The 21714-nt window shown below is 35.6% G+C and overlaps 1 protein-coding gene across 1 annotated transcript in view; it reads left to right on the top strand.

Annotated features, from left to right (window-relative positions):
* The window catches only part of LOC117325655 (diphosphoinositol polyphosphate phosphohydrolase 2-like), a 35266-nt gene extending 28106 nt beyond the window's left edge, over nt 1-7160 (top strand). Inside the window, exon 4 of the mRNA XM_033882051.1 lies at nt 5210-7160. Within this exon, the coding sequence (XP_033737942.1) occupies nt 5210-5325 (116 nt within the window). The 3' untranslated portion in view covers nt 5326-7160. The remainder of the gene's footprint in view (nt 1-5209) is intronic.
* The last annotated feature ends 14554 nt before the right edge of the window (nt 7161-21714 follow it).

Here is a 21714-nt window from a genome sequence, read left to right as displayed (position 1 = left end):
GCTTTATTTTTTTGGGGGGTTTTAGATTTCGAATGATGCAGCTTCAACATCATACCAACACTTGTGTGGGGACTTTAAATCAGGGGTATAATTGATTAAACATTGTTTTCTTGTTTGTGATTGTCTGTACTCTCATCAGTAACTCTCAGGAGTGCTAGCTTAAAATTACTTGTTGTTTTATGTTTGTGTTTTTGCTTGGTTTATAACATTACAAGCTTAGATCACTGTCATTCTCAAGGTTAGGATAAAAAGTATTTCAGCACTAAATGTTTTTGATCATTTCCTTCTGATAGTATGTTGGTTTTGTAGAGCAGTTTAATGTATCCGTCTTTCATGTTCTGCCAAGAATTGTTCAGTCAAATGTAATGACTGGAATTGGATTGAATGATCCATAGATTAAACTTTGTTATCAAAGACTGCATTACAGTTTGTGTACAAAAACAATTTACTTTATAAGATATTTGCAGCGCTACAAGCTAGATTCTAGTTCAGACCCCCTTTCTTTATCATAGGTAACTATTTCTCCCAATGTCAAACCCTCAGGCCCCCTACATATGTCTATACATATATAGTGATAATTAATATAAGTTGATCAATCAAGTTCATGTCTATTAACACTGTTGTAAATTTAATCGATAATACATAACAAATTAAATATTTAGATTATGGTATCAAAGGGCTACTGAATCTGTATGTAATGATTGTTAGCTTTCATGCTTTTATTGCTCTCTACATGTGTTGAATATGAATTGTACTGAAAATTATACAACAAAAAATTATCGCAATTATGTTACATGTTTATATATATAAAAATAGTCTTTGATTTTTCGTGCCTGATGCTTTAGAGATCTATACCATAGGATATATACCTGTCCCATTCCTGTGTAGGTATGAGAGATCTCTCTGTAGAATATATAGAGGATATCTAACAGTGTCTTCAGTAATACCAAATATATTTCACGAGTGGGGCTAATATTTTGATATTTTTCACGAGTGCGCAGCACGAGTGAAAAATATCAAAATATTAGCCACACGAGTGAAATATATTTGGTTTTATTGAAGACACTGTTAGATATTCTGTTTATTACATTTTTTATCAACGAAAACCCTACCCCGTATGCTTACTAGGACTACAGCGATAATTTGTAAACAAAAAAAAGTAGTTTCCCCTGTCTAGTTGCTGACATATATGTCGGGCTTTCTGATTGGTCAATTATTTTGGTATTTTCTAATCATTAATTTGATTGGTCAAATCAGCAAAAGTGATATTTTTCAAAATATGATATTCTTCACTAGTGAAAAATATCACTTTTATAAAATGAATAAGTTTTGATATTTCACTGGTAAAAATGTAATATATAACTTTCCCTTTCCTGTGATGGTATGTATATAATGGATCTGTCATGCTGTAAAATTTTATAAATAATGGAACCCTTCCATATATTAAAAAGCCTTCCTTAAGTTGGCCCGGACAAGAAGACAGCTAGCTTGCATCCTTAAAGGACCTAAGTGTGGTGATAGGATGTTAAATAACACCTAATTAATTTTCTTCAAATTACAAATTTACAGTGCATTCTTTTTATGATTATGTTAACGTTGCTTAATTTGATTCTGGAAAGAATAGAAAAACATTATTTGTTTTGATTGAGAGGTTTACCTTACAAGAATCCAGGTTCATTTCAAGGATTGTCATTCCCATAGTAATAATGACTTTGGAAGAGGACAGTTACTGTTACACTGGAGAATTTTGTTGGTAGTAATGTGTAGGTGTACATCTGATTTAGTAGAGTCCCAAGATTATACTTGTGATGTAATATAGAGTCAGAAATAGACTGTTCAATAGTGTAATCACTGAGCTGGGTGACAGTTTAAACATCAACAGTATCAACCCTCCTGAAGTATATTTGCAGCTCCTTTTTTGCCAAAATAACATTTTTTATGCAAAGTCTGAAACTTTCAAATGTATAATTTGCTTACTGAGTTACTGGTGGTGTTTACTAAAATGACTGACTGAGGATGACTATTATGTAACATAGACAACTATCTGTTTAAATGTGTCTACAATTGTAAACTTCATACATAGAGGTATGGTCCAATGTTTTACTTGGTCTTCCTTCAACAATATCCCTTGGGTTTTGATCCCATTTCTTATTTCTGATCCTGAGAGGGATCCGAATGGTAATGAATGTGTTAGATCTGAATGATAGTTTCCAAATATCAGCATTGTTTATTACAAACTCGTTACCATAGGCTCTTGTAATGTTTTTGTAATAAGGTATACGTACTACAGCTTGGAAGAGTAGGCACAGCAATGTTATGAATTATACATTATAATTGAAGGCTTGATTTACTTAGCAAATTACCTTATCATATGTGATGGATGGAAGGGAAAATGCAAAAAAAAAAACATTGATTCCGTCTGTGGATTTTTATCCCCTAGGCTACCTTGGACCTTTGGGTTGGTCCGTCCGTACATCAATATGTTGTGCTTCATTTATGTGCAATAACTGCAACAAATGTGATCAGAGTTACTTCAAACTTGGTAACAAGGTTAAAAGCCTCAACTTTAAGGGCTCGGCTATGTTCGCTGACCACTTTTACTGGACTTTATTTGACAGAGTTATGGCCCCTTCATTAACTAAAACATCATTTTCAGTCATTTCTGTGAAATAACTGGAACAGTCCTTAACAGATTTTCTTCAAACTTGATATAAAGGTTAAATGCCTTTTTTATCATCAAACTTAGTAACCAAGTTATGGTCACTTTATTTATGAAAAACATTGTTTTTTTACTGGTACTAAATAACTTTCCCAAATACTTTCCGAATGGCTTCAAACTTAGGAACAGGATTCAATGTATTAAGGGCTCAGCCAAATTTATGTTAGGGTTGGGTAATTGCAGATGAGAAGAGAAGTTTTGCAAAATCAGATGATTTTATCTTGTAATACATGTTCAATGAAACATCTAACTTCTGTTCAAAGGCTTCACTTTTTCCTTCAAGTTTCAAGCAACATATAATATTCTGGCTCAACAGAATTTATTATTCTTTCGAGCAATAATGACATGTTTACTCCTAACCTCAATAATATTTACCTTTAATATATCAGGAAAGTAGGAGGATACAAATTTCACAAAAAGAACAACCAAGTTTGTTCAAATAAATGACCTTGACCTACTTTCAAGCTCACAGATGTCAAATGTGCTAAAATCTTGAAATTTTTTTGAATAACTTCTTAATAAGCAGGATTCCTAGGGTAATAATATTAGGTCAATAGCATGCTGGGATGAAGGGCTATGCAGTTTATTCAAATGAATGACCTTAACTTGCATTCCCAAGTCACAGAGACCAAATGTGCTGAAATATTTAAATGTTTCTTCTTAACAACCAAGAGGCCTAGGGCCATGATATTGCACCAGTAACATACTGGGATAGAGGGCAATCAAGTTTGTTCAAACAAATGACTTTGACCTACTTTCAAGGTCAGAGTGGTCAGAATCTTTATACACTTTATTAAGAGCAATAACCAAGAGCTCGAGGCATTATATAATGGTCATGCTATTTGACAATTGGCATGCAGGGATGTATGACTATGAAGTTTGCTCAAATGAACAACCTTGATCTACTTTCAAGGTCATTGGGGGGGGGGGGGGGGGGGGGGGGGGGGATAGGTCTTAGTTTAAAAGAGAAACATCCTCTCCTGATATCCATATCAAAATCCATGGCCCTTGGCCTCTTGTTATTTTATTTTGATTGCGGTTGGTGCAATACCAATTGTCCATTAAACATGGATAGCCACCTCATTGCTTTCCTTGGAGAAAAGAGCCAGTGATTGGTTTTAAATAATTTCGCAGCTTCCAATGTTAATGTCTGCACATTCTCTGATTGAACCTATGGTCCCTTATTTCATAATGGTACACTCTATTTATAGTTGCAGGGACTTACCAATTGTTGTGTTTTAGGTAAGGCAGAGTGCCATTGATTTATGTTGGTAACTATTGTTTACACAAGGTTATGACCTGTAGTCTGAATGATTTAATGCTCACCTAAAGAAAACGTGCATATCAGGTGCAGATATAACACATGTTAGTCTGAGTAAGTAACATTTACACATAGTGCTATTATACATTATAGTACACAGACATATACATGTTTAATGTGTCAGGTATTGATCAAACTTACTCCGAAATCCGTGGAAATGACAAAGGGATGCTGCATGTTGATGACTCACCTGTGAGATGTTCTGGGTTTAAGTTTAAGAGCCAGCTATTCATTTTGTGAAGGCAGCATTTGATTAAAAAATAGTAACATCAAAGCAGACAAGACATGAGTATTGATTGCATTTGCAGACAAAGTCTTTTAAATTTTGGTTGGCCTCCAACCTATACCTCCATTACATAACCAAATAACATCCCTTGATTACAGTTTCTGGATAGGCTTCTTTTCTATTTCATTGTTATGTTATGGCAGCAAGTCTAGGTATGTGTTTAACTGGCATTTATATTTTTGACCTGATACTTGCAGCTATATATGGTGTTGCTTACAATATAATAAGATATTTAAAGGTGAATTAATGTTTTGTACACTTGCATATATGGAAACTATTGAAAGTTATTTGCCAAATAGTGAATGGTTGTCAGTGATCCATTGTTTCAGTCTTTGCTTTACAGAGGAGGAGTCTTTGAGGGCTTGGGGAAATTTCAATTACTATTTGTGTTTAAGATTTGCATCTTTCCAAATTATCTTTGCACCACACAAATGAATCTTATTCTGAGTATACTGAAAGTTATCTCAAGGTCCTTTACCTATTGATGTTGTAATAAGCGCAGATACTAATACTCATAGTGTAACTGATCCACAATAAACAGAAGTGATACTAGGCATTAACTGTTATAGTATACATAGCCAGAGTTTCCTCTGGCCCGCAGACACCAGACATGGTGTCAGGGCCAGAGGAAACTCAGGCTACTGTTATAGTTATGGACCACATGTTGTGTTTTATATTGAAACTAGTGGACAGTAAATATATTATGCATGTTGAATTTTAATATCATTGCTGCAATTATCAGATATATGGTCAGTTTGTTGATACAATTGTCCTTGGAGACTGGGCCATAGAATAATGCTGTGTGAAAGTATCACATCAAGTAGACTTAAGGTACACTCCTTGATCATGGTCAGTAAAAATGTTTTGTATTTATATTTTGCAGGTCGGACGAGAGAGTGGTTCAGTATAGCAGAGGCCCATGCAAAGCTCTCACACAAACCAATTCAACTCCACTACCTTAGAGAACTGCTAGAGAAACCCCTGGATATGGTCACATGACCACCAGCAAGCCATTAGAGTCCTAGTATTTGTGCTGCTATATATAAGTTGAATCTATATTTAGTTGTAGGGTATATCCCACATGTCTCAACCTGTGATTCATATACCTGTATCACCCTGGGGAGTGTCATCCAGTGAAAATCTGTGAAGGCTCAAGAATTGAGTTGTATGCCCTTTGTGGTGTTGCTATGGTGATTTTTTGACTTCATTGATAGTGGAGTTTTCCAGAGTCAGGCATTAGATACCTAACATATTCATGTGTTGGTCTCATAGAACGTTCAATGGGGACCACTTATTTGTCTTTATAATTTAATTTTGTGAAATAATTTGACTTTTTTATGACCTGTTGACGATTTTTATCAAAGTGAATTGTTGCAGTATTATACATTTATATGAGGCTCAGCCATACTATTGTAGATGTATCTGTTGTGGTAATAATTGGTCTTTCACTATGATTGGTGTTTTGATATGTTGGTACATGTATTTTATGTAAAAAGTTCTCTTTCTAAAATGAGTGAGTTTTAGGAAAGTTAGCAATATTGTTTAAGTTAAGCATGAAAACTATTACATTTGTATTTACTATTGTATTTATGTTAAAATTGCCAAAATTTGACTCCCTTCCTCCGGATTACAGAATATAGGGTTAACAGATAACATACATGTATTGTTGACTTTGTACTGCATCAGGACATGTCAACCAGAATAAAATGTTACAACTATTTATTAATTAATAATTAATTACTAATTTGAAAAATATTTAAAAAAAAACTTATTATAGAGCATGTGTAATTTTAGTTTACGTATAATTAAATTGGATGATAGACCAATCAACAGTATCAAGACCGTTTGTTGGTAATGTTAACAGGTAATTAATATAATTATGTCCCTTAGCACCTCAAATTGTCTGCCTGACTCTTGATGACAGAATCAAAGACATTTTTGTGTTGGTATTAATTTATCATTGGAAAAATGCGTCAATGATTGATACAGCTTTTTCACATCAACATGTTCCACAGTTTTGTTATAAGAATTTTTTTCAGGTTTTATGATATAGAAAAGCATTTCATAAACTCTGATAATCCCACTTACAGCTTTAATTTTATTTTCGTTAGATTTCCTGTTTTGATGAAAAGTCTATATGTCATTGTACATCGTTAAATTGTATGAAAGTTGATAAAGAATGGTCACTACAGTATTATAAGTTTTATTAGACATTATCAAACATATACTACATCACCAGGATTATAGATTTCAACATCAATAACAGAAGCTGAAGTTGTTTTGGTTGGTATGGCTTTGAATCCCTACCAGCAGATCTATACATTACCGTATTGGATGTAATAAGTATACCTGCCGCTGAAAGCACACCCCACCTTTTTCAGGAAAAGAGGATGGGTGTGCTAATTGAACCACATGAAACATTCCTTACCTCACTTATCTACCAATATAATCTGCAATCTTTTAACAGAGACTCTAGATTGTTTTTACTACATAGAGTATAGGGTATAAATAGAAAAAGATATTTTTCCACCCAAATTTCACATGTGGAAAAAGTGCACAGTTCATTTATTAGGTTAAATCTAGTGTATGCTGTTGTGTTGGTAACATGTCTCTGAATGGTTGAGTTTTAATTTCCCTGTCAAGTTTTGTATGAAACTTGTTCTGCACGTAATATAAAATATATATAAGGATTTTATACTGAATCAAATGTCAGCCTTCTAGAAAGTCTATTTTAAGGATGATAAATGAGGTATTGGAAACTGTTGTACTTTTTAGTATTTCTTTATTCATTAACTCTTAGAAAAAAACAGAAACATGTCTAAAAAAAAAAAAAAGTTTTTAATAAGGAATAATTGGAATATGGCTTAAGATGAGGTCAACCACCTGACTTGTTTTTGGAAAAATCTAATTCATGTTGAGCTTATATTCCCTGTAAAACATATTTTGTGGCATTATATTTGGAAATATGTGTTCTCTACCAGATGATCTTAGTCAACAGGTAGAGTACATCTGGATACATATAAAAACATTTTAAGAAAAATACACTTTTAAAATCATAATAATTTGACTGCTTCAGAGGGATTGAATGCATGGATGGCCCTTAGAAATTTAATGTTTGACACAATCATACAGACATCATTTGTATTCTAGAACTGTACTAGGCGTTGATACATCTGCATTTAGATCTGAAATTTGAAACAAAAAACACCTGGCTTGATGATACATTCAATGTACAGGAGCAGGATGTATATGGGTTTTTTTTTAAATTTTTTATATCAAGTTAAATACGTTAAATTGAATGGAATTTTTGTTTGATTTGTGAGTTGAATATTATTTTGTAGTACTGATTTTATTTGTATTGTTAACCTCAGTGTATTGATGTTATTTATGCATTGTAATACTGCCCCCCCCCCCATGGTGCATGTTTGTTACACTGTCCCTTTCCAGCAGGGGGAAGGGATGTAGGGAGTTTTAATATGTGTTCTGATACTGCCCCTGGGGATGGGAGGTACATATGTGTTTGGCACTCTTCCTGGGTTAAATATGCAATGTTTTACTTCCCCTTATAATTAGAGGTTGGGGTTGAACATACATGTTGTTACGTGTCCCTGTTACCTGTCCCCGTTACCTGTCCCTGTCCCCTGTCCCTGTTACGTGTCCCTGTTGCCTGTCCCTGTCACTTGTCCCCATCCACGTTACCTGTCCCCGTTACCTGTCCCCGTTACCTGTCCCTGTCCCTGTTACGTGTCCCTGTTACCTGTCCCTGTCCTTGTCACCTGTCCCCATCCCCGTTACCTGTCCCCGTTACCTGTCCCCTTTACCTGTCCTTGTTACCTGTCCCCATCCCCGTTACCTGTCCCTGTTACCTGTCCCCATCCCCGTTACCTGTCCCTGTTACCTGTCCCCGTTACCTGTCCCCGTTACCTGTCCCTGTTACCTGTCCCTGGAGGGTACTTGTGTAGACGTGTTGTGATACTGTCATTGTCCCTGTTAGGACTAGTGATAGGTTATACTGGACTTATGTCCATAATACCAGAAAATATCAAATAGAATTTTTTTATTTATCCTAAACTATAAATAAGTTTCATCTGTCCCAGCCTGTGAGTTAATTTCACCAGAGGCAGTTGTCTGGCTGCATTGATGTCATACATGCATTTTGCGTTTTCATGTCCTTTATTGTAACCGATTTTAATCTCGATGTAGGATCATGGGTTTGGTGGGGGAGATTTTTCGTGAATGCACAGGTTATGGGATAAACCAGATATCTGACTAATGAGAATTGACTATGATTCATATCCAATATAATCTTCTCACTGTAGAGTATTAACTAGGTAAAAGACTATATTGGATGTGAATCCTCATAAATCAACACTGTTAGAAACCTTCTATATTATATCTGTATTATATATGATAATTTTTCAGTAGTCTAAATACTCTATAACTGTATTGTATGATTTGTTTTGATTCATCGCACAATTACCAAAAAATAGTGAATTTGTATTCTATAACATTCCTTGATAACCCCAGAACTTTATTCCCTAGGTTTAGTTTAGTCCATTATTTTATTAGCTCACATGGCACAGAGTGCGAGTGAGATTATGGTATGGTGCGCATGCCTAGGTGGGCGTCCGTCGTCCATCATCTGGCCGTTTGTCTGTCTGGCTGTATCTCTTTTAACTTCTAGAAACTAAAAGCAACTGAGAAATCGTATATTGGCCAGGAAGTACATGGGGGAAGAGTACATATAGATACATATAAATGACCTTGACCTGTTTTCATGGTCAAAGGGGCCAAATACTTAAAATAATCACTTGTGAATCTTAAATTCTGAAAGTCCCAGGGCACTCAACTTTGGCCAGTAGGTTCCTGCTATTGAGTGCTGTGAAATTTCTTCACATCAATGGCCTTGACCTATTTTGAAGATTGCAAGGGTCAAATACGTAAAGAAAAATCTTTGAAAAATATGTTTCCAAAGTCCCAGCTTACCAAGAAACCGGATATTTTGCTGGCAGGTACCTATGACAAAGTGTAGCACATTTTACTCATATAGATTACCTTGACTGATTTTCAAGGTCATAGCGGTCATATATGTCGAAAACTTTGAGAATCTTCTCAAGTTTCAGATTACCCAGAGGCCAGATATGTGGCCCCATGGGTACGTAGGATAGTGTGGTTTACAGTTTCCTCATATAAAGGACCTTGACATATTTTTAACTTGGGTCACAGAGTCAAATAGTAAAACATTCCTTTGCAAATCTTATAATGTTCTCAAAGATCCAGAGTATTCATGTTAGACCATACCAATGACCTTGACCTTTTTTCAGTCACAGGGGTCAGATGTAATAAAAACTTCAATGGTCTCCCAAATTTGAGAAGACCCATATCCTTGATATTTTACCAACAGGTAACAAGGATTGAGTACTTCATGTATAAAGATTCAGCACAGAAATGACCTTGGCCTATTTTGAAGGTCACCATTGTGAAATATGAAATGTGTGACCATGTACACTGTATACTACACAGTATCAACAACATGCCTCACATCACACTTCACATTGCTACATGTATTGGCTTTCACATTGGTTTTTTATTTTTTATTTAATCAACATCTACAGTGGTGATTTTTGGTATTTCAATACCATCAACTGACTTGGACAGTGTGTCTTTGTGAAATCCTACATTATGATTCATCAATTAATGCATCAGTGAGTCATATCACCTCTGTGTCATTACAATTGGAAATAGTAATTTTGCCATTATTTTTAATTGGCCATGTGTATGATTCAGGTCATCTGGGCCTCTTGTTCTAGCAGATGTTTGTCTGTGCATGACTAACCTAGACCAATGTAATAAGCAATGATCAGAAGCATTCTAGACCAACCTATTCTTCATTTTTATTTCCTTATTGAACAGCTTTTTCTTTTGATAGTGTGTAGCATTCAGTTTTTGATCTGAAATTCCTTCCACTTGTGAATTTCCGCTTAACAGTTATATATAAATACACATTAATGTCCACATCAACTCGAAACATGAAAAATGGGTTTGTAGAAATTGCCATTCAAGGTTGCATGCATTTTAGAAGTAAGGTGCTATTGTAGGCTTGCAAATTATTACATATTTCATGGTTTACTGAAGTCAGTATAATACTAAATATATATTAGTGAACTGTTATGTTTTAAAAGTCTAAATCCACATGTACCTTTGTGGTAGTAACCAGGTGTTGTAAAGGTTACAGGCTGATGAGTACGGGGGTACAGACATTTAGCTATAGGGATCTATGGAGTGTCACAACATATACATGTATATACAATACTTTGATATATGAGCGATTCTTTTTCCATATACAGGTTACTTACATATCATCTAAACTTTTATTCTACAGGAAACTAAAGTGTGATATATATTTGTTTGAAGATAATTATGATACAGTTGAACTTCATTATCTTGGTGGCGTCATTAAAAATCTTCGAGATATATCTCAAAGATTCAAGGTAACGGAGTGATATAATTCATATAGAATTCTTACGGTCTTAACTTCATTTTTACAGTCTTGGAGTTGTGTGAGTTTGAGATAATGAACTTTGACTGTATGACAATTATAGGTACATGTATATACAGAATAATGTATTTAATCATATATGATTGTTAATTCTCCTTTCTAGTTTCTCGGATGAAACAACATATAGATTCTTTATTTATAAGATTACTCATTAAATACACAATTTACTGGTACACAAGATATAAGTTATTGCACTGTTTCTAATATATTTTTCTACCACAATAGGTAGGTGTTATTAATTACAACTGTTGAAAAACAAACTTAAAGGGTGACCTTTAACCAGGACTGTTTTTTAATCACATGGTTAAATGCATTTTGACTGGCTAAAGCAGGAACGGCGCTTCCCGAGGTCTGGAAATGATAAAGCACAAGTTGTTCACGGTTATTTTTTTGTCATATTTGAAAATAATAAATATATAGTTTTTGCTTTGAAAATAATAAACTTGCTTATTATTTTTTATGATTTGTAATGAATTGTAATATTTCTACACCTTTCCGAGGGGCCGCGGTGGCCGAGTGGTTAAGGTGTCCCGACACTTTAACACTAGCCCTCCACCTCTGGGTTGCGAGTTCGTTAATAGGACGTTAAACAAAAACAAACCAAACCAAACACCTTTCCGAAATTGTCAGTTTTGCATATTAATTAGTGGCATATTTCACTTTAGGTCATATCCCTTACACCCCAACTGATATTGTGAAAAGAAAACATTTTGTCACAAAACAGGTTGATTCATCCTCAGAATAACTTTTCTATTGTGGTAGAAACAGGTCACGCAAACTCGTGGATGTTGTATATGGTATTTCGTTGACTGTCGTTAGTTGTTTTTCTGAAGTAACCAAAAACCCTTGCTAAAGGTCCTGTTTTTTTTTTAACTTTTGGAAAATATCTAACTCGAGTGGAAGAAATATCATATACAAGACCACAGTTTGTGTAACTTTTATATATCTGTTCAATTTTGGATTTGTTTTAAATACAAATTCAGGCAAGAAAATCCATAAAGTTATGTTCATATCCATTTTCTTCAGTTGTGCACAAGATTTTACATATACATGTACTCCTTGGGGACAAACGAGAGATATTAATGCATGGTTTTTGGTTGTGATTGAGATACTGGGTTTACAGTCTACCTGAATTTATCATTCAGCAAGCATTACTTTTTCCATTGAACCTCAATCAAGTGTTTATTAAGCTTTCAATGATTGTCAGATTTTACTCATATGAACCAAAATTATTACCTTCACAAAAACAATGTTTTGTTCTGTAGATACTTTAGAAAATAATTATTTTGAAGAAAATTTAGCCTATCCTTGATACCTGTTGGCTGTTGTATAAAGAAATGACAATGTTTTCCATCAAAAGATAATGTCAAATATGTATACCACAATGTACTTCAATTTATACAAGTAGCTTTTAAACGTAATATTCTATATTTGTGTAATAGGAAATTCTCTTGGTTGTTGCTGTGTTGATTGGAATTTATGAATGATTACTACTAGGGGAAATTATTATTATACTGGGAAATTCATGATACTAGTAGATTTGCTGGTCTTCTCTTTAAATTGGTTAAACAGTGTTATTTTCAGTAGAAATCAACCATTTTAGGCATGAAAGTGTTGAATGTTAATAAAACTGAATCCACATACAAGATAAACCGAACACTGTCAAAAGTAAAACTGCTTCAATGAATATATAAGAGTAAATGAATATACATTAGATACCTGTAATGTATAAGTTATAGGAAGACAGATCTTTCCTTTTCATTGCAATATTGATGATGCTGAGGTTGACAATTTGACAAGGAAAACTACAGTAAAAGCTCTTGATCATTGTCAATCTTTTTTTTTTCTTTTTAATTTTTGAAAGGTTGGGTAGTGGACAATCAAATATTAATGTACATTCATTGGTTTGTTGTATGTTGAGTTGGCAATATTATATTACCAGTTATGTAAAAAAAATCAACTTAGTACAGAATAGGTGGTGACAAGACAATTATAACGTTCTGTAGTAATATGTGATAAAGTGTATAAAGGGGGGAAGGGCTTATATGTCATGTTCATCGTTGATTATTTGTGTGAACCCGAACCTTAGACAATTATCGAATGTATTGTATTTTTGTATGAAATCAAATTCTCTTTCAATACAATGTTTAAAGTGTGAGGATTTAGAAAAAAATAAATTCCAAGAAAATTTCATTGTAAAGTCTAATGTGAAGTTTTCAATGAAATGTCAATCAAAGTCTTATGTTGTCTTTGTTTTAATGATAATGGATGCTATTTATTGTTTGTTCACCTGGTCCAAAGGACCAAGGTGAGCTTATGCCATACCCTGGTGTCTGGCGTCCATCCGTCTGTCAACGATTGACATCTTCACAACCGCTGATCAGAATTTAACAAAATTTGACTAGAAATTGTACTAGTATTAATGGTTGGGCTGACCCTGGGGGCTGAGGGGAGGGGCCAAAAGTGGGCAATTTGGCTTAATTGATATAAACAACTTCTCTGAAACTAAGCAATGGATATTGCTCATATTTGTCTAGTAGCATTATTATGGGGTGAGGATTCAAAATTGTACATATGGTGAGGCTGACCCCCTGGGGGCCTGAGGTTTGGGCCAAAAGGGGTCAATTTTGCTAAATTGACATAAACAACTTCTTCACTGGAACTAAGCAATGGATATCACTCATAGTTGTCTGGTAGCATCGTTTTTGGGGTAGGGATTCAAATTGTTACAAATGGTGGGGCTGACCCCCAGGGACCTGAGGGGTGGGGCAAAAAGAGTGACAGATATAACTGAACCTATTGACTTATTGTCTCTGGTTTAGTTCTGAGTAACAGATATAACTGAAACTATTGACTCATTGTCACTAGTTTAGTCCTGTGTGACAGATATAAACGAAACTATTGACTCATTGTCACTGGTTTAGTCCTGAGTGACAGATATAACTGAAACTATTGACTCATTGTCACTGGTTTACTTCTGAGTGACAGATATAACTGAAACTATTGACTCATTGTCACTGGTTTAGTCCCGAGTGACAGATATAACTGAAACTATTGACTCATTGTCACTGGTTTACTCCCGAGTGACAGATATGCACAGTATATACATAGTATGGCACTGTCGAAACAATGGCGACTGTTAATTCAGCTGAATGGGTTTTGCTGGCATAGTAACCACATGGAAGCTTCTGATTGGTTGAAATTTAGATTTTGTTTGATTTCTATTAAAATCGGTGCCCTGGGTTTTAGGGACTGCAAATTTAACTGTGTCGGTTTCGTTAACATAATTAAAGACCACATTTGCATCTTCTGGATTATTGGAGGCGTTTTGGGGGACTTCTGTAATGGTTTCCCCATTACTATAAGACCTTGTCATATAAATACAATGGGATTTCAACTGAACTTACCAGCAATAGTCCTTATACATTGTAGATGTGTGTAATCTGTAAGAGGTAGAATTGACATGCTACTGAATCCTGCATTTTTGAACATGCAACAGCGCTCCGACCTATCTTGCATTTGTGACAAGTCACTGAGAAGCTTTCAGTGTCAGAATACCATGATGGATGATTCAATCAAGTGTTGTGTTGGAGTAACGAGTTGGCAGGAAATACTCAACTATGCAAATTGTCCTGTATTTTGGAAAGCCTAGACTATCCAGTGATTATCGTCGAAAACCACTCGTGGAATCTACGACATGACGCCAAATCTCATGTAGACAAGTTTTAAAATGTCACAAATAGATATACAAAGAAGTACATACATAGCTAGTCCAAGTTTCCTCTGGCCCTGACACCATCATATCGAGTTTCCTCTGGTCTACCATGTGGTCCTACACTGTGTCGGGGCCAGGGGAAACATTGCGATGCCAACGAAGACGAAACTAAATATAGTGTACATGTCATATATCACTTAGTGATATCAATGCGATTGTGTGCCGGAGTTTCATCTCCACACTTTATAAGGAATATTGCCTTGGGAATGGATAGATGTCTGTCAAACCACGGACAGCTTTAACATGTGTACCTATACAGTATAAATGTATATCATTTCTAGACAACCATTCCAAAACTTGGGACATATGGAAGTCGCTAAAACAGATCAAACAAAACTTAAATCTCCACTCAAAACAAAAAACTTTGCAGATTGTGACGATACAAGATCTTGAATTGATTGTCTTGTTGGTTTGTATGGTAAGGGTGGCTATAACCCTGAACTGTCATTCATTGAAAACGTTTGAAGCCAATATTCAATTTAGTTTTATTCGTACAGTAACCAAGTCCCATGCCTCCAATATCAGTAATTATAAGACATAACTTGTCCAGGAAGAAAATGTTGAAAGTTGAGTAAATTATGGATTTTTTTTATCACTTAGAATGTAAGCTGTCACCGTGTCTTTTCCCCAGGTGACGAGGCCGACTGGGGCGAGTTTTCTGTTGAGAATGTGAACTGTCACGGTGTCTTTTCCCAGTTGATGAGGCCGACTGGGGCGAGTTTTCTGTTGAGAATGTGAACTGTCAAGGTGTCTTTTTCAAAATAGTAAATTAATTATACATGATGATGTATATGTTGGTCTGTTACACAGGGACTTGAGAATCAGTTACAGTTACATGTATTTGGACCTCCCCTAGTGTGTATAGTACATTTTGAGACGTTTTGGGGGGGTTAGATTAAAATCTGGCAAAAAATGACATCCCCGGTGGTCATATATAAGGGAGGTCCAAATACATGTAGACTGTAAATTATTCTCAAGCCCCTGTGATCTAAATTACAAAGGAAAATGAATCATCTCATTATCAGTATTATAGCGATCTCGATATTCCTATTACTAGTAATGATACCTCCCCATTAACGTCAAGATATTATTCACACCCAATGAAAGAATTACTGCACAGTCAGACAGACTTTGCTAAACCAGTTATATCAGGTATAATTCCCAATACTCTCCCTGGACTTGCATGTACCATATTGCATCCAATTTCTTACAAGACAGACTCTTGGTTAACTATTTCCTCTTTACAAAAAGACAGAAGGAAGTTATTTACTTGTTTATAATTGATTGAGGATGGGGGTCGGGGTGAAATGCCAATCAGTAAGCGATGTGCTCATGTTGGATTTCTAATTATCCCCATAAACAGTAACACCTGTGCAAAAGATTTAAATTTATACTTATAATAAACATACAAACTCGGGGGATTGTTAACGTAAGGTTCCGTATAGAGCACTAACATGTAACGTTAGGCTCCCAGATCAACATGTGGTCGGCATACTTTTCCCAAAAAGTGTACACCTGTTGGAGATCAAGTAGAAAGTCTGTTTTACCTACGGTCCGGTGTAACGTTGAAAATGGACCCCCGTGGAAAATGGAACCTTAAACGTTGAAAATGGAACCGGGATGCCGTGGAAAACGGAACTAAATATTAAGTTTTCTTTACATACCCGTTGAAAATGGACCCCGTTGAATAGTGAACCACATAAAGTTACTGGATCTCGGTACCAGTTTACATGGTCATAGACGTTGCGATATGCTTACATGATACAATGTATAAACGATATTGAAGGACATTGGTAAAATAAAATGGCCTGTGACCTTAGGTGACCTTTGATATCACATTAGGCTGTTATGAGAAGTGAATATAAAATGTATATAATACTTATGTACACTGATTAACACGTTAACTCGTGACATCTGGTGACCCAGATAATGACCATTAGCATCACTTGAAATAAGACATCCCTATTCATGTATACGATTTATCGACATTGAATGATACTTTGACCCGTGACCTCTATTGAACCAGATAATGACCTTTCGTATAACTTTACACTGTTTTGAAAAATGCATACAAAATATGTACGATATTGATTGACATTGATTAACAATTTGACCTGTGACCTTTGGTGACCAATATAAAGACATGTGAATGTCCTTCTAACGCATGGTCCTATGGATGTCCTACGTGAGTTTTCATTTACTGCTAAATCGAAATATTGATTTGTTTCTTTTCAAAACACAAAGCGTTATGATCAGTGGCCCAAGATTGGTAATTAAAATCGTCTCCCGAGCCGTTCTATTAATATATATGTCGAAAGATAAGTGTTAAGTGCATTTGTGCATATGTTGGAGCTTCAACATCCATCACTGGGTTATATGGGGATGGGTGGAGACATTGGTATATATTGTTTTGAAATGCATTTATATGAAGGTTGATATCCAAACCCCCATGTCTGATAGAGGACAAGACATTATAAACTGTTATGTTTAATATTCTAAATTATCAAATATCCAATCTCCCATGTCTGATAGAGGACAAGACATTATAAACTGTTCTGTTTAATATTCTAAATTATCAAATATCCTAACTCTACCAGTAAGATTTCTTTTCTTTTTTTTTCTTTTTTTTTTTGAAGTATGAATTATTTACTTTGGCGCCTTGCGTGGAGCTAGAATGATGTCTATACACTGTATATATATCATATCTACGAGGAATTCACACACTTTGCCCGTGTGGTGTGGTTTTATTTTCCATTTTACCATACATTATATCTATGAGGAATTCACATTCTATAGTCTTTTCCTTCCACGTGTTTCATTTACAAATTGCAAATTACTGTTACACTGTTGACCCTTAACATCGCTGGCGAGTCTTAGAAGGACGAACCTACTGTATGTCCCAGACACTTCGGTTTCCTCCCATAGGAAGACTCTCCGCGCGCTCTGAACAATCCGGCCAACAAACGTGATAAATATAAGTTGATAGCTTGTTTCGCAAACGTTGTAAAATAAATAAAGTTTTATAAAACTTACATAAAAATGTTTCCCACTTTCCAAGAAAATAGCTTTTTAATGTACGAAAGAAATAATGATAGCATGTGCTATACTGGTTTCTACAGACTTCTACAATCCAAGGGACACAACTTGTGGAGTCCGGTAGTCTGTATGATCATTAAGTCCCCCAAACGAAGTGGGGGGAGGTGAACACATTGGTACCACTTTCGAAAACCTGTGTTGCTATGGAAACGAAATGGAGGCTTCTGATTGGTCGAAATTTAGATATTGTTTGAGTGCTGTGAAAATTGGTATATATGGGTATTGAGGTATGCCGAACATATAGATTAATAATGGTACAATTTTCGAAAACATCGGTTGCAGTGGTAACGAAATGGAGGCTTCTGATTGGTCGAAATTCAGATGTTGTTCGATTTCAATGAAATTTGGTATATAGTGATATTGAGGGATGCGCGGGAAGGATGTCATAATTAAATATTTTTGCCTAGGCAAAATTATTTTTGCCTAGGCAGAAATCGAATTTTGCCTAGGCAGAAATAGAATATTGCCTAGGCAAAATTCGATTTTTGCATAGGCAAAAATATTTCTGCCTAAGCAAAAATAATTTTGCCTAGGCAGATATCGAATTTTGCCTAGGCAGAAATCGAATTTTGCCTAGGCAGAAATCGAATTTTGCCTAGGCAGATATCGAATTTTGCCTAGGCAGATATCGAATTTTGCCTAGGCAAAATTATTTTTGCTTAGCAGAAATATTTTTGCCTAGGCAAAAATATTTAATTATGACATCCTTCCCGCGCCATAGAGGGATGCCGAACATAATGGTTCGACTGCGGGGGCGTTGGGGGGACTTCTGTAATGGAAAAAGTACTTGTTAGAGATGTGTTTTTTCTCATGCAAAACTAAACCGACAGATGTTAATAATGATTTATATTATATATCAGATGTATATTCCTCTCACTTTTCATGTGAATTTGGAGACTTATTAGTGATTTTGCGATATTTCATACGGTATTTGTTTTGCAATACATCAATATACACATGTCTATAATGTACATGTATATACAGAGTGCCCCCATACTATCTTGGGGAGTTGTTTTTGTTTTTGTTTTATTTATCCTCTATCTACTGAAGACACTGTTAGATATTCTCTATCTACTGAAGACACTGTTAGATATCCTCTATCTACTGAAGACACTGTTAGATATCCTCTATCTACAGAAGACACTGTTAGATATCCTCTATCTACTGAAGACACCGTTAGATATCCTCTATCTATAGGAGGGAAACACATTTGGTATTACTGAAGACACTGTTAGATATCCTCTATCTATAGGAGGGAAACACATTTGGTATTACTGAAGACACTGTTAGATATCCTCTATCTACTGAAGACACTGTTAGATATCCCCTATCTACTGAAGATACTGTTAGATATCCCCTATCTACTGAAGACACTGTTAGATATCCTCTATCTAATGAAGACACTGTTAGATATCCTCTATCTACTGAAGACACTGTTAGATATCCTCTATCTACAGAAGACACTGTTAGATATCCTCTATCTACTGAAGACACCGTTAGATATCCTCTATCTATAGGAGGGAAACACATTTGGTATTACTGAAGACACTGTTAGATATCCTCTATCTACTGAAGACACTGTTAGATATCCTCTATCTACTGAAGACACTGTTAGATATCCTCTATCTACAGAAGACACTGTTAGATATCCTCTATCTACTGAAGACACTGTTAGATATCCTCTATCTATAGGAGGGAAACACATTTGGTATTACTGAAGACACTGTTAGATATCCCCTATCTACTGAAGATACTGTTAGATATCCCCTATCTACTGAAGACACTGTTAGATATCCTCTATCTAATGAAGACACTGTTAGATATCCTCTATCTACTGAAGACACTGTTAGATATCCCCTATCTACTGAAGACACTGTTAGATATCCTCTATCTACTGAAGACACTGTTAGATATCCCCTATCTACTGAAGACACTGTTAGATATCCTCTATCTACTGAAGACACTGTTAGATATCCCCTATCTACTGAAGACACTGTTAGATATCCTCTATCTATAGGAGGGAAACAGATTTGGTATTACTGAAGACACTGTTAGATATCCTCTATCGAGAGGAGGGAAACATATTTGTAAACGTAATACTGTTTAACCAGCATATTTATTCAACAATACCTACAATTAATAAATAAAAGCAATAAATACAAGCAAGTTATCAAGAGCAGCTTAGTAATAGAATGTTTAATCAATCCGTTATCAGGTATTACGTTAAACATCTCGGTAAATGGGAGACTGGGTAATTACTGAGATACAGGTCCGTCATAATAAACAACTGTCGATAGTAAGTATTAAAATTAAGCTACTGCCCTCTTTTGCCCGCTGCCCGTCCTCCCGACTGCCAGGTGGGGAGGTCACAGTACCCGGCCGCTCAGTCGGTCCGGGCCGCGGGTTGCCCGTCCTCCCGACTGTCAGGTGGGGAGGTCACAGTACCCGGCCGCTCAGTCATAAATACATCTAATTTGATGATTTACGGAGAAACTGGCAGGTATCCTATTACTGTTAATATTAAGCTAAGAATGATAAAGTTTTGGTATACTCTTCTAACCAATAAAAGCAAATTGTCTAGTACTATATACAAATTGATGTATACTCTCCATGTAACTGGTCAGACTGAGTTTAAATGGATGAAATATGTTAAAAATATTTTAGATAGCGTTGGACTAAGTTTTGTCTGGATACAACAGAGAAATTGTATATCTACAGTCAATTATTACTCAAAAATTACAAGACCAATTTATACAAACATGGTTCAATCAATTAGAAAACACGTCGAGAGGACAAACATACTCTATATTTAAATATCAGTTTGGCTTTGAAGATTATCTTCTGCGACTAAATGTAAAAGATAGGAAAACTATATGTAAATTTAGAACGTCAAATATCAAACTTCCGGTTGAAACCGGAAGATGGACTGGAATCCAGCGACAAGATAGAGTATGTCCACTTTGTAACGCTGGTACTGGAGATGAGTTCCATTTTTTATTTGTGTGTAACAACCATAATGTACTCCAGTTGCGTAGTAAATATATCCCAAATTACTACTACAGAAATCCTAATTACTTTAAAATGAAAGGAATGTTCTCAATCTTTTATAAGAAATTGTATATGAATGTCAGTTTATTTATCCAAAAACTAGTCGAGTTATTATAACACACCTTTATCATCCAGCATTGCGATTATGCAGTATGTAAGCTTTATTATATTAATAATTATATTTATGAAAGGTTAAAATGTATTTACCCACATTTCCTCTTCAAATTATATTATATTTTGCCTGTCATGCATCCATTCTGTTGAAAATGTCTGACCTCTTGTTATAAACTATTATGTGTGTCTGAGTGAAAAATAAAATCTTGAAAAAAATCAGTCGGTCCGGGCCGCGGGCTACCCGTCCTCCCGACTGCCAGGTGGGGAGGTCACAGTACCCGGCCGCTCAGTCGGTCCGGGCCGCGGGCTGCCCGTCCTCCCGCCTGCCAGGTTGGGAGGTCACAGTACCCGGTCGCTCCGGGCCGCGGGCTGTCCGTCCTCCCACCTGCCAGGTGGGGAGACCAAAGTACCCGGCCGCTCAGTGAATGTCAGGATATTGTTCAAAATCGGGTGAACAAGACGTATTACGTATATGAATCGTGTACATGTTACATATATGCATAATTCATGCATGTCAGTCATAAGATATACCAAAGGTCAATATACGGGTCACCAAAGGTCACAGGTCATGTCGATCAATATCGTGTACCTGTTACATGAATATCTTATCATAGTGATAAGTTATACCAAAGGTCATTATATGGGTCACCAAAGGTCAAAGGTCAAATTGTTTATCAGTGATATACCAAAGGTCATTATATGGGTCACAAAAGGTCACAGGTCAAATTATCAATCCATGTCGATCAATATTGTATACATTTTACATACCTATCATGTTAGTTTGAAGATATACTAA

Source organism: Pecten maximus, chromosome 4 (genome assembly GCF_902652985.1).
Source record: "Pecten maximus chromosome 4, xPecMax1.1, whole genome shotgun sequence".
In the NCBI taxonomy this organism is placed as follows: Eukaryota; Metazoa; Mollusca; class Bivalvia; order Pectinida; family Pectinidae; genus Pecten; species Pecten maximus.
This window is presented reverse-complemented; position numbering and strand designations above follow the sequence as displayed.